The following is a 27,635-nucleotide window of genomic DNA, read 5'->3' on the forward strand; positions in this document are numbered from 1 at the left end:
ACGCAATAATTAGAAATCTCAGTAGTATGCCAAGACTTGGTCTCAACAGTACAATAGGCTCAAGGCCAGAGAGAGAAAAAGTGAGAGCAGGTTCAATAGGGAGGCCGTCCGATGCCACCGTTGAGATGGCGTCTTGTGGAGAAGCTGCGGGGCAAGTGATCCTTGGATGAGGCAGTATGTAGCCGGTCTCCGTTGGTCAGTATGCCGTTACTAGGGACAAAGGCACTGTCCAAGAGCAGCCGCAGTTGGTCGCTTTCACTCTTGTCTGAGTTGAAGTCCAAGCCTTGGAACGGCTCCGAAGCTGAATTCAGGTTGTGGCTGCTTCGGCTCTTGTTCCGACTGAGGGAGTTCGCATGGCGTTCGTGAGTTTGGCCGTGTTTAGACCGGTTGGAGGATGGCTGGGGATTATCTGGAGCGGTGGATGGGCGCTCGGGGACCGCAAGCGACCGTTGAGAGTCATTAGGGAAACCACCAGGGATCGACAGGGTTGTGGGGATTGGTGGAACGGGGGGGGATGTCATCGTCGGAGTCCACACCGCTTGGGTTGTTGTCTTCCATCGGAGGGTTCTTCTCCCCTGAAAGCGCAATGGCTGATGCTGATGGGCGACGTTGCCTATCACCACGGTCTTCATCCTCTGGGAGGACGAGCACCTCTCCGTCCGCATCAGATATAGAAGAATTACCGCTTATCATGCTATCGCTGCCAGACGAAATGCTAGCATTTGAGTTTTTGACGTGATCTCGCAGGGGGCTACGACGTCGATTGTTGCTGTCAACATTCACTGAGAGGACCCGGCGCAATGTGGTAGCACGCACAGGCGAGCTTCGGCCTGAGCTAGGCTCCGGCGTGCGCGAACCCTCAGGTACGCTTAGACGGCGGTTGTCCTTCGCTCCGGATCCGGCTGGAGATCCATTGACGCCATTTGCATTGCTGTTGCGGGCCAACGTACCACCGCGGGAGCCGCTCAGGGAGAGCGTCTTAGCGCTCTCCTGCTCAACAGATGCCAAGCAAGCATCTCTCGACCAGGGAGAAAATAATTGTTCCCGCACTGAAGGGGGGAGCCCGTTTTCCGCCTCACTTTGAGGAGGAGGGGCGTTTAGAACAGGGAAGCTGAAGCCTCGCGCTGACGGGGAAGCCGGAGGACTTTGTGGTGGGGAAGGAAATTGACGGTAGGATTCTTCAATACCATCCACCAGTCCGTCAAGGTTTTGGAAAGGCTTGAGATGAGGGGTGACTGCATGGCCATTGGCCGGTTTTTCGTCATCCATATTGATCTCGTTAAGTTGAGCAGGAGGCAGGCGAATGCTAGAGAGCCAGTGGCCGTCCTTCCGCCTTCGGTTTATTTCGCTCTGGATCTCGATGCCCGGGGTCGTAGACTCCAGGTTGAATTTCTCTGATACGGCCAACAGGTAACCGTGAACAAGGCTACCCACATTTATTCGCGAAGCATAAGACCCAATGTCCATGAAGCTATCGTCTTGAAGTTTCAAGATCATGGGGAGACCGTATTGGACAGCATTCACTCCGAGGTGGTCAACTAGGCTGGCAAGGACGAGGTGAAGGAAAAGGATTTCCGTTTCAGAAGAAGCAGAATCAATAGCCGAATCGTAGATTGCCAAGTGCAACAAGCGGAGGAAAATAGATTGGGCCGCGAGGGCCACCTTCTCACGCTGGTGTCCAGGAGCTGATGTGCTCCGCCGAGTGGCCTTATCAGTCTGCTCGGCATCGCGCTTTGACGGTGGTCTTACAATCTTTGGTAAATCAACCCGCACCTTGAGATCGTCTTTGTTGGTTTCAAGCTCTAGCCATGACAAGAATGCATCGGCGTAAGCGAAGCGCACTCCTCTATCAGGATCTCGTAGAAGACCTTGAGTCCCTTCCCAAACATAGATACCGACCGGGTTCCTGACTTCAGACGCAGCAGTAGACGGTTTGCAAGTCGAGTTGGCGACCTCCAGAATAGCCTTTACCGCACGGAAAGAGGTGATTTTGGCAGTAGCAATTAGATAGGTCTGTTCGCGAGGCACTTCGACTGCTGGAGTCGATTGGCTGAGATCCGCAGGCTCTCCTCCTGTCTCGTGGACGGTCGCCAAGGCGGACTGGACCATGCTCTCGTTGGTGGTAGGCTTGTAACGACGCAAGATAGCGCGTATCATATCAGGTACCTGATCTCCATAGTAAATATGAGTGGCCAGATCTCCGATGGACCGTTCCAGTAAGGTGAGCAGCGCCTTGCGTGGGGCGAAAATGCTAGTGAAAATGGGAAGCTTTTCTTCGGGCTTCTTCTTTTCCGTCTCGATGTTCACTGGCGAGAGGATGTTCGAGGCGTATTGCATCAGACCAAGCAGAATATCCATCACACTCAATCCGATCATATTGACAGAGGATTTGAGAAGCCAATCCACCGCGGAAAGAATGGTGTACGATGAATCGAGCGCATCCTCCTTCGGCGTAGTCTCCAGCAAAATATCCATGGCAGTCATTAAGATTACGAAGCGAACCTGCACCGGGCACCAGTTCGCCACCAGCTCGATCAACGTAGTAGCCCAGTTTCCAGCTTGGGCTTTTTCGTGAGATGCATCCCCGGACGCTTGTTCATACTTTTCATACTTCTGTTTAGCAATGAATCGCAGAATTGTCGACGCAGCAATTCTGATCTGTCCCCGATTACTTCCAGACACGATGATCTTCTCCAGGCAGCGTAGTGCTAGCAGTCGAGCGTCCATCTCAGCCTGACGATCATTGTCTGCAGTCGACAGGCTGGCTTGGGCCGGGTTCCCATCCGCGGTGTCTAGAGTGGGCACATCGGCGGCACTTATCCGGTGCGCCCGAACACCTTCACCCTCGCCGGTCTCCGTCTCGCGGAGCTTGGCCTTGAGTGGGATAAGTACATCCTCCGTGGGCGAGTACACGTTGGCCAGGATCACGGGGATAATGAGTTTCAGGGAGGTGCCACCATCAGCAGCGAGGCTCTCTGTGCTAACCACGCTCTTAATGGCACGGAGACCGGCATTCCGCCACCGGATTGCAACGGGCGGGCTGGGCTTTGAGGACGAGTATGATGCGGAGGTCGGGTCGGCAAAGCCCGCGTAAGCATTGACCACTTCGCGATACTTGTGGGCAATGTCTTGCTCGGCGGCAATGATCGCGATGTCCTGGTGGTGACAAAAAGTTTCGAAGGTTTCGAGTGAGTCTTCAACCATAGAAATGTCGTTTGATTTGAGGACGGTCTCGATGATAGTGAGGACGGAGCGCGCATAGATGGGGAGGTCGCGCGGGACTTTTTCAATTAACGCGGTCACGATATGAAGGGCGACCTGCACATTCCTGTAGCGTGTGGCGGTTAGCATTTCCGGTGGACCGTCTTGTTCTTCCAATTTTGTCATCGAAGGCCATTGCGTCAGTCTCTAAAGCGCCCCAAGTGTTACTCACCCCAATCGACGGCGCCAAACATCTTTAGCTACTCGCTTCTCCAGGAAGGCGCCGACCTTGGTCAGTTTGCTGCGACGTGTGCTGGCGTAGTAAAGCAGATAAGAGAGCTCGCTGGGGTTGGGCTTGACCTCCGCCACGCCTTTTTGGTATCGGGGATAACATTTCAGCGTCAGGACCTGGTGTTTCGGCCGACATGACTGACGGACGGTCTCCATTGCAATGATTCTATTCCCGCGGTGGGAGAGCCCAGAAGGAAGATTTGAGGTCGCAGGCGCGGATTAGAGCTGGTCGAGGTCCATAAGCAGAGGAGGGTCGAACGTTAGAAAACCACGTTTGGACGGGAACGGCTGTCCGATGAGGTAGATGGATACCGATCACCAGGGGGGTGGGGCTGGTATCCGCGCTCGACCAAATCCCCGATTGTGTCGAAAAGGGAACTGGAACAACCTGAAAGGAAAAGGGGTACGATGTTTATTAAGAGCGGGGAGAAAAGAAAGGAGGCAAGCTTGAAAGTCGAAGACCGAGCTAAATCCAGTTTGTCTAATTTGGTAATTCGTGACTGGGAACGGGGTCGGCGAGGTTCGGCTTCGAAACAGATGATCACGTAGTGGAACATAAAGTTCTCCGGCTGGTTAACCGGAGTGCAGTTGGTTTTTTTTCTACTTGTACCAGTTGACTTCCTTGGAGCTTTGACAGCCGGGAATACTTGAAATTGAGGCTTAGGGAGGCGACTCCCTGGCACAGTGGGGGCAGGGATTAGTACGAATGCGGCCTGCGGTAATCTCAGAGGGTAATTAAGATGAGCATTGGCGCTCCCGCGCTTGTGTTTGGGAAGGTACTTTGTCTCGTGTCAATCTTCAATCTTTAAATACTGGGAAAAGCTCTGTCGTACAAGGACCAGGTACTTCGACTTCAATGCTGTTCCCACCGCTTGGTCCTTCTCCAAACCCCGCAGTCAATGCGATTGTGCTGTGTCGAATCAACCCGTTCCCGCTTTGCGGTGCTTCCAGGTGTTCGCGCGCCCCATACCTCGGCTCGGTCGCACATGAGAGAGCACACCAGTCCTACCCCCGCAACTATGAACCCGTATCCATAATGATGAAGTTTGACCGCAGTGTTTTTGCCGTATGTGGAGGGCGTGTGGCCGATCATAGGAGATTTTGCCTGGGAGGGATTGATTCACCTTCCGAAACGTAGGTAGGGCTCCGCGGCTGGACAACTCAGACCCAAAGGGCCGGGTCTAGGTCTCATGTCTTCACTCCGTTCTCTTCGTTCTGCTTCTCTGCAGGGCCCGCCGCTTCGGACTCGGTAGCTACTGCATTATCGGTAGCCACAACCCCCGCTAGTCCGTCAATCACCTGAGGGAGGATAATGTCACGCCGGAAAGCATCTTCTTGTAAGAGCCTCAGCGCACGGAGTGTCGGGCCAGGATGAGTCAGAAACTGGGAGTATTCGGGCGTTTTCCAGTATGAATAGAGGGTAGGCAAGGTATGCGGCAAAGGCTTGGGCGTCGGGGGAGGAGGCTGAATCGTCATCGTCGTCCGCGCGCGAGATGCCAAGGAGGTTCGGATAAGTGACAGCGAGGTGGGAAAGATAGTATGGATTGGCGAGCGAGGAGACAAACTCCAGCTCAAGGGTAAAACGGGGGTTTGTGAGAGTCGGCGGTGGCTGTGTGGGCTCCATGATTGTAGGGTGAGGATTGAACAACTGACTCTGGAGGAAGTTGGGGAAAGACGAGCTTCTGAGCTTGAAGGTGCCAAGCCCCACATTGGCCGCCCTCAGTTTGTAAATCCAAACAGCTTTTCTTCCAAGGATTTACCCTTGGAAATTATGGAGCAATAATTAAGACAATTAGTCTGCAGTATAATCTACTGCTGTCCTTAACCCCTGTATCTAAAATACAATATGAGATCTGAACTATTACGTGAATATGTTATATATACAATACATACATACGCAGCCACAGCAAATGCCGGTTCGAGTTGCAGTAGCAACATCTAGAGGAGCCTACTCAAGTCAATCCTCGAGTCCAATCACGATGATGGTTCGCGACCTTTGAGATCTGATGTTCCATGGCGGGGCCGGTAAATCCACGATCAATTGACCTTCACCGACAAAATTAGAGGATTCGTCCCCATTTGCAGCCTGGGTGGCTTATCTCTATAATGGGGAGCCGTAGAGTACTCATGATCTCTTAAAATGGGGACTTCCCCTAACATTCTCACATCATTCAAGATCCTCCCGGTACTGAATATAAAATCAGTGACCTTCTGCTGAGCGTGCGGCGGTGATTATGCCTTAGTAGGTCGGGCATTAAGCGGCAAATCATTCGTGGTTTGGTTCTTTATCAGTCCGACCATGCCGCTGATCACCCTCACTCCTGGACCTGAAACAAGGATGAGAGTCTGTAACTTCTGGCGGTGCGCGTCGATCGGTACATGCCAGTCCCTGTGGAGTTCTATTATGTCGACTTGGGACTGCCGAGCGATTTGGAGCTTCGATCTTTGTTCTGGTACATACTGATCACTTAATGCGTATAGATGTCTTGGCAACACATCTGGCTGCTCGTAGACCCAGGTCTTCGAAGGCCGCAGAGGACCATGCTAGCTGCACTAAGCTCAATCCATATTAGCCCCAGGCTGTCATGCTACCTTCGGTCTAGGCTGTGCTTAAATGCAGACTCGGAGATCAGCATTGTCTGCCCTGAGGGCCCTTAAAAACCCCTGACCCTGTGGATGGGTATTATCGCGATGGACGGAGTACTAAGGACAACCACTCGCGTGTTCCAGCCACGAATCCACATTCTCCCGGGAAGATGACGGCATTTTGGGGTTCTGAAGGCCCCGGGAATGCAGACGTCATTCCAGCGCGAGGCTAGTGTGGAAGAATCTGGGTAGCGTATTCCGTCGGGGCTGACATCTCATTTCCTAGATTCTTGATGTCTTTGTAGTTGAACAAGTCGCCAAGTTCAAAGCTTTTGGTGGGCAGAGAGTGGAGCAGTGTCGATCGCGACAGGTTGACCCCTGGATTTTGCCGCCCTCGTAATCCCAAGATCCAACGACTAGGCGGAGTGTTCTGCAGGAAACCGCCATGGATCATGGGTTGTACAGAACATAATTGCCCCAAAGACACAATAAGCCCAATAATTGAGAGCATAGCAGCCACCACCAGCCACTAGCGATTTCTAGAATCCAAGGAGGTTTGGAAAGTAGAATTAAGTGGTCCTGGGGCTGATCGTCCATCCACATACGTACCTCTCCCGTGTCCCTTTTTTGCCTTTTGCCCCCGCGAAAAGTGTCCGTCGGTCCTCCCCTTCTTCTCTTCTCTATCTCGTTTCATCGCTCAGTCCAAACGGCTGCCCACGTACTGGTGCGACGTCTACCACCCAACCACCTCTCTATCATCACCGCAATTCTCCACAACTGTTTCACCTCAAGATGAATGCCCCTCCAGCGTTCGGGTACCCGCCCGGCGTATCGCTGGCGCAGACAGGTGCGTAATCACGTTCGGCGTCACTTTGATGCCCCTGATCGCCCTTTGTCACACACATTGAGCATATATTGCTCCAAGTGACACTCAAGATGAACCATCTGCTTCTTCTGGAGAAGCCCAATTCACCGGACAGATCCGCTAATGCACGCGACCCCTGCCGCGTTATATAGACACTGTCTCTCCAACCCCAGCGAACTTCGGCTCCAACAACCCATTTCGAAACCGCGCTCTGTCTCCTTCGACTGCCCCAGCTGGAAACAGCCACCCAGACCGACCCCGTTCGACCAACCCATTCTTGGACGACTCCGAGGTCCTGTCACCGCAATCCGCCCCCGGTATGTCGACCGGCACCACCATGATTTCTCCAGTGGGGAACTCAGATATAACCAACAATACCCGCGATCTCTTTGTACGTACTCTCGAGACCTATACCATGGAACAAGAAGACAAAAGAGACTAATCGATCTCAGGAGAACCTCTCTATTCAGGTCGCTCCCGCGCCCCCTGCGCCCCAGGTAGCTCCTTTTCCTCAGCCTAATGGCGCTCGTCCAACAACCAGCGGTGGCCCACGCCAACCACCTAGTCGCTCTCGCCCCCCGAGAGACCGTCCTTCGGGCCGGCCTGTTGAGCCCCGAGCAAAAGACCCTAAGGATCCGTTCGATATATTTGCAGATCCTCCCGCTCTAACCAAATCCTCAACTTCACGCCCAGCAGAGGGTCGTCCTCGCCGCCAACGTCGAAACTCTGAATCTTCGGTGATGGATCGAGCATCTAAGATTTTTGACGATGACGAAGAGAGGAAGCGACGAGAGCGTCGTCGTGAGCGCGAGGCGCGCCATCGCGATGGAAAGCCTCGCTCTTCTCGTAAAGACCGTCGGTTGGACATAATTGATAAGCTTGATGTTACAAGCATTTATGGCACAGGCAGTAAGTTGAAAACAGAGGAGAAAACGAGTGCCTCAGGTATACTGACTCATTCAAGTGTTCCACCACGACGGGCCGTTCGACGCATGTAACCCCCACCGCAATCGCAAGGGCCAGCGCACTGCGCCCATGCAGGCCTTCCCCAAGGGATCTTTGAATATGGCTTTGGGTGGTGCTGGTCCTAATAACTCGAATATCGACATCAACCAATTCCATGGGCGAATGGAAGAAGGCTACAACGATTTCAGTACCGCGGCAACCAGGAACACAGAAGGTATGCCTTTCGATGCAACTGTGAAGCTAGAGCCTATCCACGGCTCAGAGAGTATGGGTCTTGGTACGAGCACGTTCTTGGATGGTGCCCCGGCAAGTCGCTCCGCCATGGCTCGGCGCCAGAGCGAGAACGACGAGTCGGCACCTAACGGCGGTGGTCTCGGTCGCACGAAGAGTCTCGCACAGCGTCTACGCGGCAAAAGTGGCACTGGCCGTGTTGCGTCTCCTACAGAGCATCGATTCGGCCCCACGCCCGCGCCAAGAGGATCTAGCCACTCAGCCTCTTCCAACAAGGCCACCGAGACCAACCCATTCTTCCAAGATTACAACGAGGAGTTTGATCGGAAAGGTTCTCGCATTCAGGAGTCCCAAGTCGGTACAACCGGTCGTGCTCGTGCCATGAGCAGCCCCAAGCAGTCAACCATCCTGGAGCGTCACCGCACCAATGATGACATGCAATCACCTCCAGCAGGCGGCGGTTTCCTGAACCGCATGAAGAGCTTGCGCAAGCCACGCCCCGAGCGCCGACCTAGCGACTAAGCACCAATCATCTATTGAGATGGCATGGTGTATTACTGACCTGACACGACACATCTATATGAGATCGGACACTCGAGTGTCTTATCCTGGGTATCCTCTGGCCCTGGGGATTGATGACTTTTTTTTTTTTCCACGTGTAATACCCAACATGAAGCGCCACTCGCATCTGGCTTCTGACCTGGCGTTTATCTGAAGGCGCAAGTTGATTTTACCTTAACATTGTTTCCCCCGTCTTTCGTTGGCCCGATTCTTGTACTGAGTATACGAGGCTTTTGGGACTGTGTCCAGTGCCTTGGCATTTGCTTTCTTGTATCTTCTATTGAATAAAGCTTTGTTTACAATGAATTGAATCATTCGCTCATATTCCATCGCTTTGGTAGTAGTATATGTCGTAAACCCACTCCGAGCCCAAATTGGCGTTAGTTTACCCTATTAACATGAACATGGGGCTGTCTTTGACAGCCTTTTAAGGTCGAGATTCAGGATGACCGCACATTGAGGGTTCGCGATATCAGACTCGTATCGTTTTAATAGTTCTTCATTTTCATTAAATCATAGTTTGGCCACTCAAGGGACCACTAAATCCCGGGCCCTGATAACAACGACGGTCACCTTGAAGTAGCGCAAGAAATATAAGACAAGCGCCTGTACACCACATGCAAAACTAAGAAACAATGGTATTTTACTCTAATCGAAATCAACCTCCGCATTCCCCGGCCCATTTAAACGCCAGTGGGCATACTCCGCGGCAGATGCGGGTTCTGGACAGCAACACCAGCGCGACGCTTGGACTGGGGCTTCGGTCGGGAAAGTGTGTATCTGCAGGTCACTGTTAGAATGGCGACTCGGACACGACGCTGATGGAGGGGTTCGGGAAAACATACTTGGCAAAGGCACGAGACAGAGCCTTCTTGCAGCTGACCTTCTGGCTACCAATGAATGACTCGACGGTCACTGCGATGGCACGATCGATGTCCTGTGCGGAACAGTATTCTGACAGGCGCATCTTGCAGAAGGCTTCGGCAATACGCATGATGGCTTCCAGGTGACGGACCTAGGCGTTGTCAGTATATAGGTGTGATATTGAGAGGGAGCGTGATAGATTACCGTGATGGGGTAGGCACCTGTGGCCAGGGACTCGCGGCGCATGTCCGCAAAGAGACGGGCGATCTTGTCCTGGTCGATCTGGTACAGTTTGGGGTAGCAGCGCTCGCGAGCGTAGAGAATGTACTTTCGGAGCAGCTCCTGGGGTATCTCGCCCTCCTTCTCCTCATCTTCCTTCTTCTGCTCTGCGGCACGCCTAGCAACCTCTTCCGGGGTAGGTGGGAGACGGCGGCCTTGTGCGTCAATACGGAAGCCCTCCTCGTCAATGCGCTCGCCATCTGCATTCACGAGTTCGCCAGCGTTGTTGCGCAGAGGCTTGGGGGGGTTGGAGCGGTGGTGTGACTCGATTACGAAGTTGGCGAGACGCTCATCTTCGCTCGGCTCAACCAGGTCTCGCACTACGCACAGGATATCGAAACGAGACAGGATAGGCTCTGTAAGCTCAACATTCTGCGAGAAAGGCTTGGTGGCATTGTAGCGGCCGCCAGTAGGGTTGGCGGCAGCAACAACGGCACAACGGGCTTTTAGGGTAGTTACGATACCCGCCTTGGAGATAGAGATGGTCTGCTGTTCCATGGCTTCGTGGATGGATGTTCGATCTTGGTCATTCATCTTGTCAAACTCGTCGATCAAGCAGGTACCACGATCAGCCAGCACAAGAGCACCACCTTCCAGAGTCCATTCACTGGTCAGAGGGTCGCGACGGACACTGGCAGTTAAACCGACAGCACTGGCACCTTGACCAGTGGCGAAAACAGCTCGGTGGGCGGTCTTCTCTACATATTTGAGTACCTGGGACTTGGCGGTACCGGGATCACCAAGCAAGAGGACGTTGATATCACCACGAATCGACATTTTCCCCTGAGCCTCCTTGCTGACACCTCCGAAGAGTGAAAGAGCCACGGCAGTCTTGACGTCGTAGTGGCCGTAAATACTAGGAGCCATGGAGCGGACAATCTTGTCAACGATGTCAGGATCTCTTGACAAAGCGCGAATCTCACGCTCATCCTCTTCAGTCAGATTAAAACCGGCCATCTGGTCGTGGGACTTGACCACATGGTTGGCCTCAATGATAGTAGCGAAGACGGGGAACCCGTTCTTGTTGTTCAATTGCGCATCATAGCTATTGCGGTATATGCCAGTGATCTCAATCTCGTCGCCCGGCTTGGCGGTATCAATCAGGTCGGCAAGAAGAATGACCTCACGCTGGCGCGGCAGACGACCAGCAGGCACAGAGCCAGGAGACTCCTGTAGAGTCAACTTCTGGTAGTTGCGGTAGAGGGTCTTCTCGGAGTTGATCTGGAATGGACCGCGGGACTGGCAGTTCTGACAGAAGGAAATCTTGACCTCGGCGCTGGATTCTTGCTGGAAGGGACCGAGCGTGATACCACACTTCTGACACAAGAACATCACATACTTAAGCTGTGGGAAAACACCGGTGCGGCGAGTGACAACCCCGCTCACACGGACCAAACAGTTGAGGTGGGACTGGCGCAGCTGGCGAAGAGTGTAGATGATGGGTACATCGGTGATGCGCACGTGAATCTCGTTGTGGATATCATGGTATGACGGGTAGTGGAAAAGAGTGACATCGAGCGCGGCTTGGTCGAACACTTTCAAGACTTCAGTAGGTTCGTTGGCCAGGAAATATGAAAGCGCAGCCTTCGACTCGCTCAGATGGGCGTAAGATACCTCCAGTGATGCAGAGTTGATTTCACCCAGATGCTTAATACGGTTACCGTAAACCGATTGACCCGACGGATCGATATACTCGGTCAAGAAAGCTTTGAACTCCCGGTACATGGATCGCAGAACTTGAGGCTGAGTAACCCAATCGGTGATGTTTCCGGCCTTGACATCTGCCAGCTCCTCCAGGGACAGCTCTTCCATGCCTTCATCTGCCATATCGATATCCTCCCGTTCTTCATCATAGTGATGACGCCGACGGCGGGGCTGGCGCGCTAAGTCTAATTCGAGATCATCGTCGTCCTGTAAGAACGCAGCGGGCATACGGCGGTTGCGAGCAATTTCACGATCCCTCTGGTTCAGTCGAGCATCCAATTGCCGACGGGCGCCAACATCAAGGTCCTCGTAGTCACCGTCGTCGTCAATGTAATGCTCGTTCTCGTACTGATCTTTTTCGCCGGCGCGGTAGTCCCGCTCAAAATCGTCGCCGAAAAGGTCAATCCCATCCTCGTCCTCTGCCGCTTCATCCGCATCATCAATATCCAGTATCTCCTCATTTTGGACCTCTTCATCATCAGAGTATTCCTCAAATTGCATAGGCGGAGATGAGGCAATTGCGGGAGCTGTGCGACCGTTAGTGATATTTTCCCATGGCAGCCTCAGGGGAATCTACATACGACTTGAAGGGGCCACTGGGACTGGCGAGGACATGTCATCTGGTTCTCTTGAACGCTTGCGAGCATTCGATCGTGGACCGCGGTTAGCAGCCGAGGAGCTGGGTTGGAGGGGACTGCATTGCGATTAGCCTTGTATGCTGAAAATTTTGGACTATTGTTTCAACTTACTCCATGCTGAAAGTTGGGCTCAGACAGTTACACTAGGGGAAAAAATCGCAAAATCCAGTAAATCCCAATGCCTGAAAATAAAATAACGAGCGATGCTTTTTCCCTTGTCCTTCTCGAACACTGGGAGTTGATGGGAAGGGAGAAACGAAGGGGCGGGCGGAGCAACTCGAATTCAAGTCCCAGCGGCGCGTGTTGCGACGCGACGCGTTTCAATTTTACTCAATCTGGACACCACGTGACACGCAGCACGCGTGGCAGGGCCTGTCTATCCGTTCAATGGCCCACGTTGAGCTCCCCTCTTGTCATCTCGGAAAATCGAGGAGAGAAGATCAACAGAATCATTCAAAACAGTCTTACTCTGCCTGGAAATATATTGTATTCTAGCAGAGAGTCATATAGAGCCTAGGTTGCTGCTTCGGCAAAATACAGCGCTCAGTGAACCCGATAGTCCAGCCAGCTAGTCGTATGCTCGAAATCAGCTATGACTCGGACGTATCCAAGTTAGAATCTATGGACGGTCATTCAAGTATACCACCACGAGCTCCCTCTGGGATACATGGGGACTAGATATATTCATAAACGCGATCTGTAGCCAGGTCGGGTAATATTGCTTGATGCAAACACTACAAACACCTCCGCGTCTCGCGATCGGTCCTCCGCGGGTGCTGCAGCGCGTTCGCATTCATCTCAAACACCAAAGGCTCGTTTCTTTGCGGCAGTTTCATCCGAGGTCGATTGAACGATTTATCAAGGGTAATGTATGTGCTTATAGGTGCAGAATAAAGGCATCAGGTTGAGCCTCGCGCTAATACTACTTCCACTAGATTATCCATCTGGAGATCACCTGGAAGAAAGATTGACCAGGGAAGGCGCCACGGACGAGTATAACCCACTCGGAAACCGAATCGAAGTCCTCAATAGAACCAAGAAATCACTCCGCTAAGTGTTCGTCGAACTACTTTTTCCCGATCATTAGCCACCGAGATAAAAAAAAAAAACGAAAAAAAAAAAAGAGAGAGGGAGAGAGAGACAATCGACCCGTCTTACTCGGCGATTCGTGCAAACACTCATCTGGAGCGTGTGGTAGTTCTGTGGCATCTGTAGCCATTCAGCATTTGGATCTGCTGTTGAAAGCTTTGGTGGCGTGAACACAGCTCTTGTGACCTGACAGGCAAAAGCTTGCCACAGCAAGTGCTTCACGACTTTGAGCACATCATAACGCAAACATCCAGCCACACGTCACCGCCCACCCCGTCCATCGAAAGCCAAATGGAGAACACCGCGGCAGGCCAAATCAAGGCTGATAGTCGACGAGGCAGTGTCGGGTCGGAGAACTCCCAGACGGCGAAAGAGTACGATCCATTCTCGTAGGTCTTACGAACTGAGCTAACAGTGCGCAGGTTCATCGATTCCCAAACCCGCCTTGAGGCTGATGCCCGAGAGGCTCTTCCCTATGTAAGTATCAGATTCAGCTTTATAAGGCCAGGACTGACAGATCTCATGATGTAGTCTTTTGACTCCTGCACCTATGACCTTGGCCCTCTGCGACAGAGCCTCTTCGCATGCTTGACTTGCAACCCTCCACCCTCGGACTCAAATGATACTTCGTACACCCCGGCGGCCGTCTGCTACTCATGCTCGATTGCCTGCCATGGCGAACACATCCTGGTCGAACTCTTCAACAAGCGCGATTTCGTTTGTGACTGTGGCACTACCCGCATGCCCGCCAACGCCTTGTGCACTCTACGCGAAGACCCCGAGACAAAACGCAAGGGCGTCCATTCGCAAAAAGCAGCAGCAGGTAACAAATACAACCACAACTTCCGCAATCGGTTCTGCGGCTGTGGAGAACAGTATGATCCACATCAAGAGAAGGGTACCATGTTCCAATGTCTCGGTCTAGGCACAGTTGAGACTGGAGGCTGTGGTGAGGACTGGTGGCATCCTGAGTGCCTTATTGGTCTCCCAAGGGATTGGTACAAGAACACAGAAGCTGCACCTCAGACACAGACATTGGGTGGCGGGGATGCCGCCGATGAAGTGGAAGAAGAGGGCCTACCCCTTCCGCCAGGATTTCCTGATGAAGATGATTTCGAGCACCTGATTTGCTTCAAATGCATTGACTCCAACCCATGGTTGAAGCGATATGCTGGAACCAAAGGCTTTCTTCCGCCTGTCTACCGGGATGGGGGTATGAAACCCGAATCTGTTGTCAAAGACGAAGCTCCTCAAGTAAAGAGCGAAGAGATCTCAAAGGAGCAAGACCAGAACCCTAAGAAGCGCAAGGCTGAAGACGACGAGAACTCCGTTGATCCCAGTGCGAAGCGCGCCAAGGATGGCTCCCCATCTAAAGAACAACCTTCCAATCTTACCAGTATTTCTGAAGAGCCCGCTTTTGAGCCCGCTCAGAGCACTCAGAGCACAACTGCTGCTCAACCGAAGCATGCACTGCTACCGACCTCGGGGCCGGTTGAATCGTTCTCGCTTTTCCTCTTAGAGGATTTCCAGGATCAGCTCTGCCGCTGTGCAGATTGCTGGAAATATCTGTCAGATCATCGCCAGCTCCGCGAAGAGGAGGTCACGTACGAGCCTCCGCTCTCGGAAGACGGCGACGCCAACGGTGCTGCAAGCACCGGTACGGGCAGTCTCCTTGAACGCGGGGAGGCAGCTCTCAGCAACATTGATCGGGTGCGAGCGATCGAGGGCGCCATGATCTACGATCATTTGCGCACCAAAGTGAAGGATTTTTTGAAGCCCTTTGCGGACACTGGACGTGCGGTCGGCGCTGAAGACATCAAGGAGTACTTTGAGAAGCTTCGGGGCGATACGGCTGGAATCCGGGATGCAGCCCAGGCTGTAGAAAAGGGTGGACGTGATGGTGGTAATGGAGATGGTGATAGTCGTCGTGAGCAGAATGGTGAGTTCAAGATCCCCGAGTATTCTTTCATTGCTAATGAGAAATAGGCTACTAAAATTTACTGGATCATCCAACATATTCCTGGTGATTTCTCAAGTACTATGTTTCTGGGCCTTTCAACATCTTTCACGGAGCGAACTGGGACAAGGGTAACGATTTAGGGGCGGGCTCCGGATATGATTTCAATATACAATTATTCAAATAATGGGAAAACTTCGCGGTGTTTCGTACCTCCAGTAGCCCCGTAGAAGAGATTTGTCCATAAGACTCGGATCTGGGACAGTCGGCGCCGTGCCCCTCCATCGTAGGTATACTCCTATCCCCCAAGATTATCCGAATTATATTAATGACTGTATGGATAGACGTGACCAGACGCTCCAGAGTGGCTTTCTGGTGGTCTGTTCTCGAATATTCTGTGATCCTCTGTGGCTGCTAACTATAACTAGGCTCGACTAGCTACTAGCACTAGTGGCGTTTCAACTTACCGAACCCTCGGCGGTCACGGTTGAGTAGCGCGAAGTACCAGTTGGATCTGCCAGTGTAGCCTCATCATTGGACAACCAAATTTCCTCATATGTCACCATCTTTGAGACAGCGCTTCTAAGCTCACCAGCTACTGCCTACACACCGCCAGCTTGACATTGGAATTTACCAGGTGGGGTTTAACCAAGACACCAACCGGTGTGTGCCGCAGGCCAAGGCCACTGCCGTTTGGCTCAGGAAGTGGACCAAGGCATCTTTATTTTTTGCGCTGGGCCTCAAGCTCAAGCTCTACGAAGCCCATCTTGAGTTTGAGTCCTCAGTCCGGTTTGGCCCGTTATGAACCCTAATGGATCTTCAAGACCAGGTGCGGGGTGCCACTTCATCATCCCATTGTCTGTCCCCTTGCCAAAGCCTCGGCTGACGTCGGTCTTACAGATTATTCCAGGAAACTCCAGGTACGGAGAAACCCTAGTCAGAAACCTAGGAATTCTCGGACCAGGCATCCATTTACTCTGTCCTCGGAGGGATTAATGGTGGTGGGCCTTGGGGTGGAGCAAGTCCAGAACTGACGTCGAGGAGAGCCGCTCCGTCGAGAACATCCATAATATTTAGAAACCCGTTTATAGGCCCTCTTGCCCCACGATGTACTAGTATTTTTCCCTCCCCCCTCCTTTGCCAGTGCCTTCGGACCCATTAGAGTGGTGTTCTTCCCCCCTTTTCTTAAGGCCTTACGCAAGAAACCAAAATAGAAAACCAATTGTACAACCCCTCGAGGGCGGTCGCTGATTCTTGGCCTTGTGGGATCGACCCGAGCGAGCAGATCGCAGATCGGCTCTGGGGTTCTTAACAAGCCAAACACCGGGCTGGTCGAACCCTCGATCAGGGCCTAGAGCCTTATTTGACTGGAGCAACTCGCGGCCTTCCTTCACCTCTCATTGTCCCTCTCATACCCTTCCGCCATGGTCCGGTTACCGCTGCCAACGCGACTGAAGAGCTCGCATCTGGTCCCGCGGAGCACAACCACCACCCCGGGACAAAGCAGAAGTACTAGTCCTATGCGAGCGCCGCTTGATTCAAAGCCGCTCTTGCTGAAAGTCACCGTCATTCGTGTACGTCATTCCCCTCTCGCCCCCCAGGCGCCGATCGCGTCCTGGCATATGGGCCACGAAAGCTAACCTTACACGTCATTGCTCTGTTTTAGGGTCGGAACCTTGCAGCTAAAGATAGAGGTGGGACAAGTGATCCGGTAAGTATACCTCAAGAGCCCCTCCCCTTGCGTCGGGGATTTAGCTGTCACCCCCTTGGACACATGGCTGATGACACGGTGGACAGTACTTGATTGTGAACCTGGGCGACGCGAGGCAGTCGACGCCAACGATCCCGAAGACATTGAACCCAGAATGGAACGTCTCCTTCGAAATGCCGGTCATGGGCGTCCCGCTGCTTGAATGTATTTGTTGGGACCACGACCGGTTTGGCAAGGATTATTTGGGCGAGTTCGACATTGCGCTGGAGGACATCTTTACAGGGGGAGAGATCGAGCAACAGGTAGGCTGGGACAATACGCGTGGTCGTTTCAGCGAGGGCTGTGTAGGAAGTCCAATGGCTGACCATATCTCTCTGATAGCCAACATGGTATACCTTGAAGTCGAAACGAGCGGCCAACCCGACCCGACCAGCAACAACAAAGAAGAAGAAGAAGAAGGATAGCAATGTGTCGGGCGAGATACTGTTGCAATTCTCGCTGGCGGATCCATCGGACCCGACTGCGACAACTCACGACATATATCGGAAGTTTAAACAGCTCGTCTGCGCGGAGGAGGACGATAGCCTGGATCAGATAATCCCAACGGCAGAGCTGGACGAATTGGATCAAGATGAGGACACCTCTGATGAGACCGACGACCCCTCGAAACCAGAAGTGGTTGAAAAGCGGCGGCGGAAATTGCGTCTGGCACGTCTTCGACGCAAGTCACTAGCTGCCCGAGCATACCAATTCTCGGGAGCTGGTACGGGTGTACAGGGCATTGTATTTATGGAAATCATCAAGGTGACCGATCTACCTCCGGAACGAAATGGTAAGAAATATTGTCCTTGATCCAGTTGACCTCGATATTGATCTGCCTTCTAGTGACACGTACATCGTTTGACATGGACCCTTTCGTTGTGACTTCTCTCGGAAGGAAAACGCTGCGGACACCTGTTGTGCGTCATAACTTGAACCCTGTCTACCATGAGAAGATGGTATTCCAAGTTATGCGACATGAGCAGTCATACTCAATAAGCTTCACGGTCATGGACCGGGACAAGTTCTCCGGAAATGACTTTGTCGCTTCCGCCAACTTTCCTCTACAGACCCTTATTAAGACTGCGCCGGAGGCCGATCCGGAAACGAACCTGTACCAGTTCGTTGAGCTGGAGGAAGTTGAAGCTCCTCCTCTCCCGGCGAAGTCGGCACGAGCTCCTCTCAGCTCCCACTCATCGTCGGCCAGTCTTTCAAAGATTACACGCCCAGCGCTGAAATCGCGCAACTCAGCAACTTCTATTTCAACACACTCTGTTCTTGAGGTCGCGAGTAAGGCTGCACCCACCTCTGCGCCAGTTGAAGCAAATCAAGCAACCGATGCAAGTAGCTCTACATTGCAGGTTCCGTCTACTATTTCTTCATCTCTACCATCTCCTACCTCCAACTTGGTCGAGCCAGATGTAGTTCCGCCCCCTGATGAAGAAGGCTTACGTCAATATATCATCCCTCTTACTCTTAAAAATAAAGAGCGGTGGGAAGCCAAGCACTCGCCTGAACTATTCGTTAAAGCCAAATACTTGCCATATAGCGCACTTCGACAGAAGTTCTGGAGAACTCATGTTGAAACAATACGATGCAGACGAAAGTGGACGAATCGACAAGATCGAACTGACCACCATGCTGGATACTCTGGGCTCTACACTGAAGGAATCCACCATCGACAGCTTCTTCCAGCGCTTCAGCGACGAGAATGGCTCCAAAGAAGGGGACCTTAGCTTTGATCAGGCTGTCATGTGTCTCGAAGATACATTGAAGGCATTGCAGAAGAAAAACGCGCCACCCACGTCACCCGGTAGACCTCCACTTGGACCGTCGTCCGTTGGAAGTCAAGAAAGTGAGCCATCCAGCAGCGATGAGCTTGCCACCGAACCGAAGCCATCACATGCTGATCCACCCACCGTAGCGGTCCCGACTATCTCTAGTGAAAATACCCCTCAGCTCGAGCAATGAGGATCTTCACCCGGACGACCTGGTCGACGAAAGAGGAGAGGAGCATGTCGTTGAAATCCGTGAATGTCCTCTTTGTCATCAGCCCCGCCTGTCAAAGCGTTCGGATGCGGATATCATCACGCACATTGCCACTTGCGCTAGCCGTGACTGGCGTCAAGTTGACAACCTCGTCATGGGTGGTTTCGTGACGTCTAGCCAGGCTCAACGGAAATGGTATTCTAAAGTCATCACAAAGATCTCTTATGGTGGCTACAAACTGGGGGGCAAATTCCGCCAACATCCTTGTGCAAGACCGAATCACTGGCCAGATTAATGAAGAGCGCATGAGTGTCTACGTTCGTCTCGGTATCCGTCTCCTCTACAAGGGTCTCAAGAGCAGGGATATGGAGAAGAAAAGAAGTAAGTATAGAATTCTCATAGGAAAAGCACTTTTACTTACCTTGCTTTTACAAAAACACAGTCCGTCGCGTCCTTCGATCTCTCAGCATCAAACAAGGCCGGAAATACGACGACCCAGCATCCGCCAGCCAAATCCGCGATTTCATCAACTTCCACCAGTTAGACATGTCGGAAGTGCTGTTACCTGTAGAGGAGTTCCGCACTTTCAACGAATTCTTCTACCGTGCCCTGAAACCTGACGCGCGCCCATGTTCCGCCCCAGACGACCCCCGAATTGTCGTCTCCCCCGCTGACTGCCGCTCGGTGGTCTTCGATCGCATGACTGAAGCAACCAGCATCTGGGTCAAGGGCCGAGAGTTCTCTATCGAGCGCCTCCTAGGCGATGCGTACCCAGAGGACGCACCACGGTACCGCAACGGTGCTCTGGGCGTATTTCGTCTCGCACCGCAGGACTACCACCGCTTCCACATTCCCGTAGACGGAGTTATGGGCGAGCCGAAGACTATTGAGGGTGAGTATTACACTGTGAACCCGATGGCTATTCGCTCTGCGCTGGATGTGTACGGCGAGAATGTTCGTGTGCTGGTCCCCATTGACTCCGTCGCCCATGGTCGTGTCATGATTGTTTGTGTAGGTGCCATGATGGTTGGCAGCACCGTGATTACCCGAAAGGCTGGCGAGCAAGTTGCCCGGGCCGAAGAGCTTGGGTACTTCAAGTTTGGCGGTAGTACGCTACTCGTCTTATTCGAGGAGGGAGTGGTCAAGTTTGATTCCGATCTGGCTGATAACTCCAAGGGTCCGTTGGAGACACTGGTAAGTACTCTTTGCCTTATCAGCTGCTTTTCGAGGCTTGACTAACAGTTCTAGATCCGAGTTGGTATGTCTGTCAGCCACAGCCCCGAGGTCCCCCAGTTCGAGGCGGACATGGCCAAGAAGGCGGAGAATATCACGCAGGAGGATATGGAAGACGCCAAACGCCGGATTGCAGGCAGTGTTGCGCCGCCAGACAAGCTTGCTACGGCTGCTATTACGAAGTGAGGAGATTGGCTGAGGACGGGTCTCCTACACCTAGGCATCAGAGGCCATAGGCCATTGAACCTGAGTGCTGTTCATTGATAATACTGAGTGAGCCTTATCTTTCTCATGGGCAAAAACTGGTGTTGGGGGTTTGTGGTTTACATAGCGGTTTCTCTATCTATCGGCATCTGCATAGTGCGGAATCCCTTCATTTAGCATTGGCTGCAAGTACATATCGCAGCTCGGAAATATCATTGTATTCATGGATCATTTTGGCTGGGTCTCCGCCTCAGGCTTGAATTTCGAAAGCATCATCACTGGGCTCCGCTTTCACTCATATCATGATTCGTTACGAGTGCCAGTATGCATTTCAAATCTCTAGCATCTTATTAAGATACCCCCGAGCTGCATCCGTGGAGCCATGTCGATTATTTGGTTCAGCATATCACGAGGGGTTTGCATGTAAGGCCCCAGCCTTCCCAGATCTCAAGAATGCTCAATGGCACTAGCTCAAGCGTAGCGATTGTTCACACAACGTAATACCACTGTCTGAGCTTGGCAATTCATTCTATAGAATATCTGTCATCTGTGGACATCTCGGCCATTTGCTCTTGGTATCCTTGGATGTGTTATTGGGACTGTGACGTAGGGGGGAATCCTCCGGAAACGCCTAACAAGGTATAGAGGAAGAAAACTGGCGGGTCTTCATCCAGCGCAAGGTACCAAAGCAGTGACGGGTGTTCTTCTCAGTGTTAATGATGAACCATTTTTTTATTAAAAATATTAATGTGCACAAATAAGAAACGTTCTTTATCGAGGTCTGTTGAGGAGATGCAGAAAGCAGAAAGGCCCACAACGCTGTATAAAGCCCAGTCCAAAAGCGGTCTAGCGCCCCCACGCGCCCCCGACCAAAACAACCGCGTGCCCGAATCTCCTCCAACCCACCATCTGCGCTTCCCTTGCCGCCCGCAGCCACGCAATTGCAGATGCAATTTCGACCTGCGCCCTTTCCAGCATCAAAGACGCTGCCAAACTGGACGCCTAAGTCTACCTCTGCTCCCGCCCCAGTCGAGGGGCGCACGCCTGGTCTGGAGATCTTCATCTCAAGCCCGACGCGACCAGCTGTTTGGTGCGACCAGACCACAAGAAAAACAACGACAATAGGATTTTGAACAACCCGCTATCTCGAGAAAACCGCGACATCTGACCTCGAAACCGCCCATTGAGGGGGTCCGACCAGTGCTCCCCAATCTCATCCGCGACTGCCAATCCTTCGTCAATCTCCCCTGACATGACCACCACGGTCATAGCGGCTACGACGACCAAAGTAAAGCGCCGCGAACCGTTGGGGACGATTGGAATGGCGGCCTCCCAGGCGCAATCGCGTTCGGCGGGCGCGTCTGGCAGGACTGCTGGTAAACGGAGTGCTCGCCTAGGCGCAGCGCAAGATGGATTGGGTGAAATGACGAACAAAGGTGGGAAGCGGCCAGCGGGTGAGTTCTACGCCAAATCATATTTGTATAGGTGGGGTATCAAGTGTAAGAGGTTCTAACGAGGCTTTACTTGGCGCAGTATACGAGGAAGACGAAGACGGATTCCAGTTTTCGCGAAAACCCTCAAAAAAGCCAAGGCCGTCTGTGGAGCCGGCTTCAGGGAATCCACAGTCGGACTTGGAGAACGCGCCTCCAAAATCGACTCCAAAGAGGGGGCGACCACCGAAGAAACAGAAAGATAGCGCCAGTGCAGCTGCAGTATCAGTAAAGGGGCCAACAACTGAGCTCCCAACAAGGAGGCCGACCAGAGGGAATGGAAATAAGGCAGATGTACAACCGGCGTCAGAGTCACAGCCAACGCAGATGACGCGCTCACCACGAAACCACGAACCTCCTTCACCAGAATTACCCCCAGCAAAGGAAAGGAAACGAGGGCGCCCGGCCCGACCGAAGAATCCAGAACCGAATGGGTTTAAGTCGCCTGAGCCACCGTCCGTAGGTACGAAAGTAGCTCTTCCCACGGCGGACACACCGGTCATCCAGCGAAATAAGGAACTGCGGGGTTCAAAGTCAGATAAGGGTAGACGACGGAGCAGTTTAGGGATGAGGGGCGTCGAGCCAGCTCCTTGATCGACACAGGAGCTTCTACCGGTAGGAATCACCTAATTTTTCGATGAAGTGACGAGGAGCTAACTCGCACAGCAATGCCTCATCCGAAAGTCGGAACTGAAGAATTCTTCAAACACATTGCTGATAGTGGTCTTCCAGAGCCACGGAGGATGCGACAACTTCTGGTCTGGTGCGCCACTCGTGCGATGGGCGCTGAGAAATCGAGCTCACGCTCAGAGGATCCGAGTGCCCGCTTAGCAGGTAAGATAAATTCATACTTTACCGAGACAGCTATATTGACTTGATTTGGCTTCTAGCGCGTGTTATTCAAGAAGAAATCCTGAAGGACCTTTCTACGAATGACCTCTTATCCAACTGGTTTAGCCGCGAAGACGTGAATCCTCCCACGATCGTGGTCAAAAAGCCGAATCCGAGAAATGTGCAAAATATGGACAAGATCAAGGAATTGGAGGAACATATTCAAAAGTGAGCAAATATAGCGAGCATTCCACAGAGCCAGGTGAATTAACTTGTTTGGACAGACTCCAAAAAGAGCGACATGCTCTGAATGCCCTCCATAAGCAACCCACGATTCCACCAGTCACCAGTGACCCCGAAATGCAACCCAAGCGCAAAGCACAGACATCACCTTACGACCACATCGACACCTCTCTCCTTGACCCCTCTCAACAAGCCCTTCTTGCGTCACTCCATCCTCCAGCTCAAACATCTTCCGAGGACAAGTCCTCATCTTCGAGGTCATTACCACCTGTCTCGCCCTCAACCGTTTCAACTCGTCTTTCCAAAATCACCACAGGACTCGCTCCTACCCTCGACGCTTTTGCGGCTGGAATTCACGATATCGAACTGTATCGATCATCGGCAGATGCTGTATCATCACGAATACTACGCATTTGCTCCCAGCGGCTCGAAGAGCGCGATGCATTGAATACCCAGCAATGGCTCGCAATCGAGGGTAATGATAATGAATCACATACTCCAGGAGAAGGCCGTGCACGTCGACGAGAAGACCTCGGAATGGTCCTCGGCGCACTCAGCCGAATCGAGCGACGGTAGAGAAGGATTTCTGGCTGGACTCGATATACTTGTGTTGTGCTTGGGCTATTAGCCCCTCCGTTTCCTTTCCCCTCTCTTCCTCGTTTCCAGCTGCATTCTCTTACCAGCAGAACTTTACGGTTGATGAGCTGCTTTTTCTTTGGTGATGATTTGACGAATCGGTCTTCTTGTTCCTTGAGCATGGGCGTCATGAGGTAGGGGCTGGTGGGATACATTTCAATCATTCTTGAGCATTGGAGTTCGGGTGTTGGGTTGTCTAATATACCGTGGTGGGGATCGAATCTTGAATCTTGGACGCTTATATTGTGTTTCTAGCATTGTTACCAATTCATCTTACATGAATCCAATCTAGTGTATGAGCTGGGACTTTGTCCAGCCACAATGAATATTTCAGGAAAAGCGACGTTGCTCCGAAGAAAGAGCGACTGTTGAATCGAGAACGCTACAAGTAGATAGCGCACTACATGACCATGACAGCCTGACCCATACCTCTCGAAACTGCCAAGACCCCAAGAACAAACATAAAAGAACCAAAACCGAGGACAGGTGGACAGGATACAAGTCTTTCAGAAGTCGCTAGTAGTGGCTCAAGGTGACGAGGGGACTGGGAACCACCGGCTTTCCCCCAGAAGCGTGAAGTTCGCTAAGAGACGCTTTTACGGGGCAGTATGACTTGCCTCCTTAAGAATGTGGGGTTGAAATACTCCTACCTAACAAGAAATTCATTGAATACCAAGAATCAAGAATATTGCTACTATGCATAAACTCAACCTGGCTGCCGAAGCCCCAGTATGCGTAAATCGGACCCCCACAGGCATTAAGGGCAGCACGCCAAACAAAGTCGCAAGCAAGAACTAATGCAAAAAGGAAAAAACAGAAAGACGAGACAGTCTGAAAAGCCAAATTATCAAAGAAAGACGAACTGCCCAAGCAGGGGCCTCGATGTGGTCATGACTCATGAGAATCGTGGCTTCTATGTATGTCCGAACAACAAGTCCGGCGGCGATGAGTCGGGATAGACTTTGTCGGCGAGAAAGGAAGACGAAGTGGTGCCCAAAGGAAAGAAAATAAAAAAAAAAAAAGATCACAGAGGACCAAAAACAGAAATGAACATTGCCTGTCGCGCTTCCAACTCCTCCGCTCCGCATGAACTCCGCCAAGTAATTGAATTCACAATGAAATGGATCACCAGCGTGTAGGGGCAATTTGATACGCTGGTGAGGTATAAGGGGTGACGAGTGTAGATGAGCTGTTTCAAGGGGTGTGTATAAGGGGGAAGGGGATGCGTGTATAAACTGTCCAGGTTTGGCTGGATATCACTGGGCAAAGTCGAGCCTAAATTAGAAGCTGAAGAGTCCACTGCGCTTCTTGCCTAGGGGGGTAAACGATGAGAGCGGCGAGGAAGAGCCCAACGGTTGTGCCTATTGCGATCTGGACCATGCCGTAGCCGATGTCGAAAACAACACCGTATGATTGAGTCCGGTTTTCGGGGGAAGTCATGTTCTTCGCCGCGTCGGCGAAGCCCTGGGTTCCGTTGGAAACGACCGAGTATGGTGATTGGGTCATTTCCTCTGCCGAAGTGATCCCCGAGATCAAGGAACCACTAGCAGCCAGGCCGGAGGGAACAAGAACCCATATAGCAGGTAACATGGCAGCAGCGGCAAGGCCATGGCGGATGCGGCTGTAGAAGTTGCCCATAATCCCAATCACGAAGGCGCCAAGGGCGTTGGAGACCTGCGTGTTCGAGTAGAACCGCTTTGAGCTGAAGTATGTCACCGCGTAGCCAGCCAGTGATATGCACAACATGACGGGAATCTGCTTCCACTTGGCGAGATTGACAAGGGCAAGACACACGGTGAACAGCAGGACAAAGGGGAACCGCTGGAGATATTCATTGGTGATGGGGCTGGCAGGGCATGTGTACGCAGTCGTCGCCTGGGAGTCGAGCAAGCCGTAAACAGCGGTGCCAATCGTGATGCCGAACCCCAGGAAAAGCGAGTATATGATAGCATAGACCATCCGTACCGATCCAGCAATGATGCTGCCCGACTGGAGCTCTGAGACTAGCGCATAGCACAGTGTAGCCCGGCAAGATCAGGGCGATGGAAGACTGGGCGAGTGCAGAAAAGCAAAAGAGCGGTTCACCGGCGAACTTGATACTCCCAAACGCGCGGGCGAGGAAGGAAGTCAACACGGCCGCAGAGATCTCGAATACGTTTGAGTAGAGACTTGACTTGGGAGACAAAATGAGCTGTAAGATCCCCAGCATGCAGCCCAGGAGAAACGCGATGGGCATGTCGATTGGTCGGGCCTGAAAGGCGAAAGGCCCCACGCATGCACTAGCACACCCATGGGCAAGGATCCGGAAGAGGATGTGCAGTTTGTCGGGTCTCTTCGCAATTTCGTCGAGCCGCTGGATGGCTTCTTCCACACCGATCACGTCGTGGATCACTTCTTTGTATATCTCGTGCACATCCGCAAGACGGCTAAGGTCCACGCCTTGCGTTGATCTGACGACTTTGACCTCGGTCGTGTGCGTTGAGGCGTCATCGAACGATATGATCATACATCCAGGGATGTACAAAAATTGCCCATCGATCTCTAACACGCGAGCAGTCATCCGCATGTATTCCTCGAGGCGGTGGGTCGGCGCACCGTATTTCATCAAGGCTCGACAGAGACGGATCAGATATCTCTGACGCGATAGCAGCTCGGCGATGTGAATGGTAATTCGAATTTCGTCTTCGAGATGAGGTCTTTTCCAGGGGCGAGAGACCTGGCCCACAGCACCACTGCTCTTGGATCGCTTCAGCATGGCAAAGGGGGACGACGTCCTTCGGGTTGAGCTGCTGGAAGACCCCGTAATGGTGGTTCCAGTCAGCGTAGTGCTCGAGCGGCTGGGTGATTTATCATACCACTTCCTAGGTCGATTTGGTTTGCACGTATCCGAGGATAGGCTGCGTCCGCTGAACTCAGAGGAGCTTTCTTCGGATGTGCTGCCATACCGACCTCGACGTTGGCTGCTGAAGAGGGAACCGCTGCTGCGGCGGTCGTATAGCTTGAGAATAGAAGACAAAATACCACCACGGTAATAGGATGGTCGCTCGACGTACGTCTCTCTTGGTCCCTTTCTTCGACTGGAGTCACCCGGCCGGAGAGAGGACCTGGAGAAGGAGCACGAACGCGAGTGAAGAAGCTGAAGTCCGGACGGGACATTTGGTGTATAAGATTGGAGGCCTCGGAGGTGCGCGGAGTGAATCGCCCGTTGTCGGTGGGCGTTGCATTCTCGTTTGTGGAACCAGAGGGTTGTTGTTTCTCAGGCAAGCTTATCATAGGAATCTCATCCCCATATTCAGCAGTATGCACCACTTCGGTGGAAGCAGATGTAATGGACGGTGCAGGGCTCACTCGAGGGCTGAGCCGCGGGGATTTTTGAGGGCGACTTAGTAGGGATGCCAGCTTCTGCGTATTATCTTCACAGGCCACAGCTTGCTCTTGGTCGTCGGAGCATACGCTGATCTCATTGCCGGGCGAGCTCGACTGGGGATGGATCATCAGGCCAGTGACATCTATTGACGCCCCTGCCGACCTTAATGCCCCTTCCTCCACTGAGGGCTCGGGGATTATGTTTACGGGCCCTTTTTCCTGGCTGGCTGGAATGCTAGCAGCCGGCCATGGTCTTCGAGGCAAAGCTGTTCCATTTGGATCCAGTCGGGTCTTATCCGAGGATCCACCAAATCGGTCTTCCGACTCAAGCTCGTCGAGCGTAAACTTGACTCGATTGGCGGGTTTCTGAGCTCCTGCATTCCACTGCTTGCCCCGAGCTTCAGCTTCCGCCACCCTGCACTCCTGATATGCCCATGGGACCGGCAAGCTATCACTCGAGGCGAGGAATGACGATTGATGTGACACAGAGGAAGTTCTGGGAGCACTTTTCCCCGTATCAGGAGTGCTGGATCGACGCGAGCCCGAGCTGGGAAGCTCAAAATAACCCCCCACCATTCTCGGGCCCTAGTTCCTTTGCGCTTCTTTTGGTGGCTACAATCAAAAATGGAATAAGTTTCGCTTCAGCCCTAAACGAAACCCA

General features: G+C 52.5%; 8 protein-coding genes across 8 annotated transcripts; 4 read left to right on the top strand and 4 right to left on the bottom strand.

Annotated features, from left to right (window-relative positions):
- Positions 1–92: 92 nt before the first annotated feature.
- Positions 93–3,648, bottom strand: N7468_009368 (uncharacterized protein; the record flags this gene model as incomplete). The annotated part of the gene is made up of 3 exons (XM_058478664.1): positions 93–398; positions 484–3,328; positions 3,434–3,648. 3 exons carry the CDS (start codon positions 3,646–3,648, stop codon positions 93–95), a joined length of 3,366 nt encoding a protein of 1,121 aa, XP_058326994.1.
- A 1,032-nt stretch (positions 3,649–4,680) lies between these two features.
- N7468_009369 (uncharacterized protein) lies at positions 4,681–5,116 on the bottom strand (the record flags this gene model as incomplete). The annotated part of the gene is made up of 2 exons (XM_058478665.1): positions 4,681–4,791; positions 4,877–5,116. The coding sequence occupies 2 exons, from the start codon at positions 5,114–5,116 to the stop codon at positions 4,681–4,683; spliced, it is 351 nt and encodes a 116-aa protein (XP_058326995.1).
- A 1,754-nt stretch (positions 5,117–6,870) lies between these two features.
- Positions 6,871–8,662, top strand: N7468_009370 (Pal1 family protein; the record flags this gene model as incomplete). The annotated part of the gene is made up of 4 exons (XM_058478666.1): positions 6,871–6,925; positions 7,096–7,334; positions 7,396–7,852; positions 7,908–8,662. 4 exons carry the CDS (start codon positions 6,871–6,873, stop codon positions 8,660–8,662), a joined length of 1,506 nt encoding a protein of 501 aa, XP_058326996.1.
- Positions 8,663–9,384: 722 nt separating this feature from the next.
- Positions 9,385–12,302, bottom strand: N7468_009371 (MCM DNA helicase complex subunit MCM2; the record flags this gene model as incomplete). Its single annotated transcript, XM_058478667.1, has 5 exons — positions 9,385–9,481; positions 9,547–9,716; positions 9,770–12,075; positions 12,130–12,242; positions 12,298–12,302. The coding sequence occupies 5 exons, from the start codon at positions 12,300–12,302 to the stop codon at positions 9,385–9,387; spliced, it is 2,691 nt and encodes an 896-aa protein (XP_058326997.1).
- Positions 12,303–13,566: 1,264 nt separating this feature from the next.
- N7468_009372 (putative metaphase-anaphase transition protein (Mlo2)) lies at positions 13,567–15,261 on the top strand (the record flags this gene model as incomplete). Its single annotated transcript, XM_058478668.1, has 3 exons — positions 13,567–13,649; positions 13,698–13,752; positions 13,807–15,261. The coding sequence occupies 3 exons, from the start codon at positions 13,567–13,569 to the stop codon at positions 15,259–15,261; spliced, it is 1,593 nt and encodes a 530-aa protein (XP_058326998.1).
- Positions 15,262–16,656: 1,395 nt separating this feature from the next.
- N7468_009373 (putative phosphatidylserine decarboxylase Psd2) lies at positions 16,657–20,390 on the top strand (the record flags this gene model as incomplete). The annotated part of the gene is made up of 10 exons (XM_058478669.1): positions 16,657–16,806; positions 16,899–16,943; positions 17,030–17,245; positions 17,325–17,775; positions 17,829–18,474; positions 18,545–18,837; positions 18,926–19,142; positions 19,189–19,352; positions 19,414–20,165; positions 20,220–20,390. The coding sequence occupies 10 exons, from the start codon at positions 16,657–16,659 to the stop codon at positions 20,388–20,390; spliced, it is 3,105 nt and encodes a 1,034-aa protein (XP_058326999.1).
- A 1,270-nt stretch (positions 20,391–21,660) lies between these two features.
- Positions 21,661–23,548, top strand: N7468_009374 (Mis12-Mtw1 family protein; the record flags this gene model as incomplete). The annotated part of the gene is made up of 5 exons (XM_058478670.1): positions 21,661–21,862; positions 21,942–22,361; positions 22,565–22,732; positions 22,789–22,957; positions 23,014–23,548. The coding sequence occupies 5 exons, from the start codon at positions 21,661–21,663 to the stop codon at positions 23,546–23,548; spliced, it is 1,494 nt and encodes a 497-aa protein (XP_058327000.1).
- A 1,335-nt stretch (positions 23,549–24,883) lies between these two features.
- N7468_009375 (threonine/serine exporter family protein) lies at positions 24,884–27,550 on the bottom strand (the record flags this gene model as incomplete). The annotated part of the gene is made up of 3 exons (XM_058478671.1): positions 24,884–25,597; positions 25,626–26,606; positions 26,630–27,550. The coding sequence occupies 3 exons, from the start codon at positions 27,548–27,550 to the stop codon at positions 24,884–24,886; spliced, it is 2,616 nt and encodes an 871-aa protein (XP_058327001.1).
- Between the last annotated feature and the right edge of the window lie 85 nt (positions 27,551–27,635).

This window comes from Penicillium chermesinum, assembly GCF_028974085.1.
Source record: "Penicillium chermesinum strain IBT 19713 chromosome Unknown utg000007l:1.0-2695246.0:1.0-2697696.0, whole genome shotgun sequence".
Classification (NCBI taxonomy): Eukaryota; Fungi; Ascomycota; class Eurotiomycetes; order Eurotiales; family Aspergillaceae; genus Penicillium; species Penicillium chermesinum.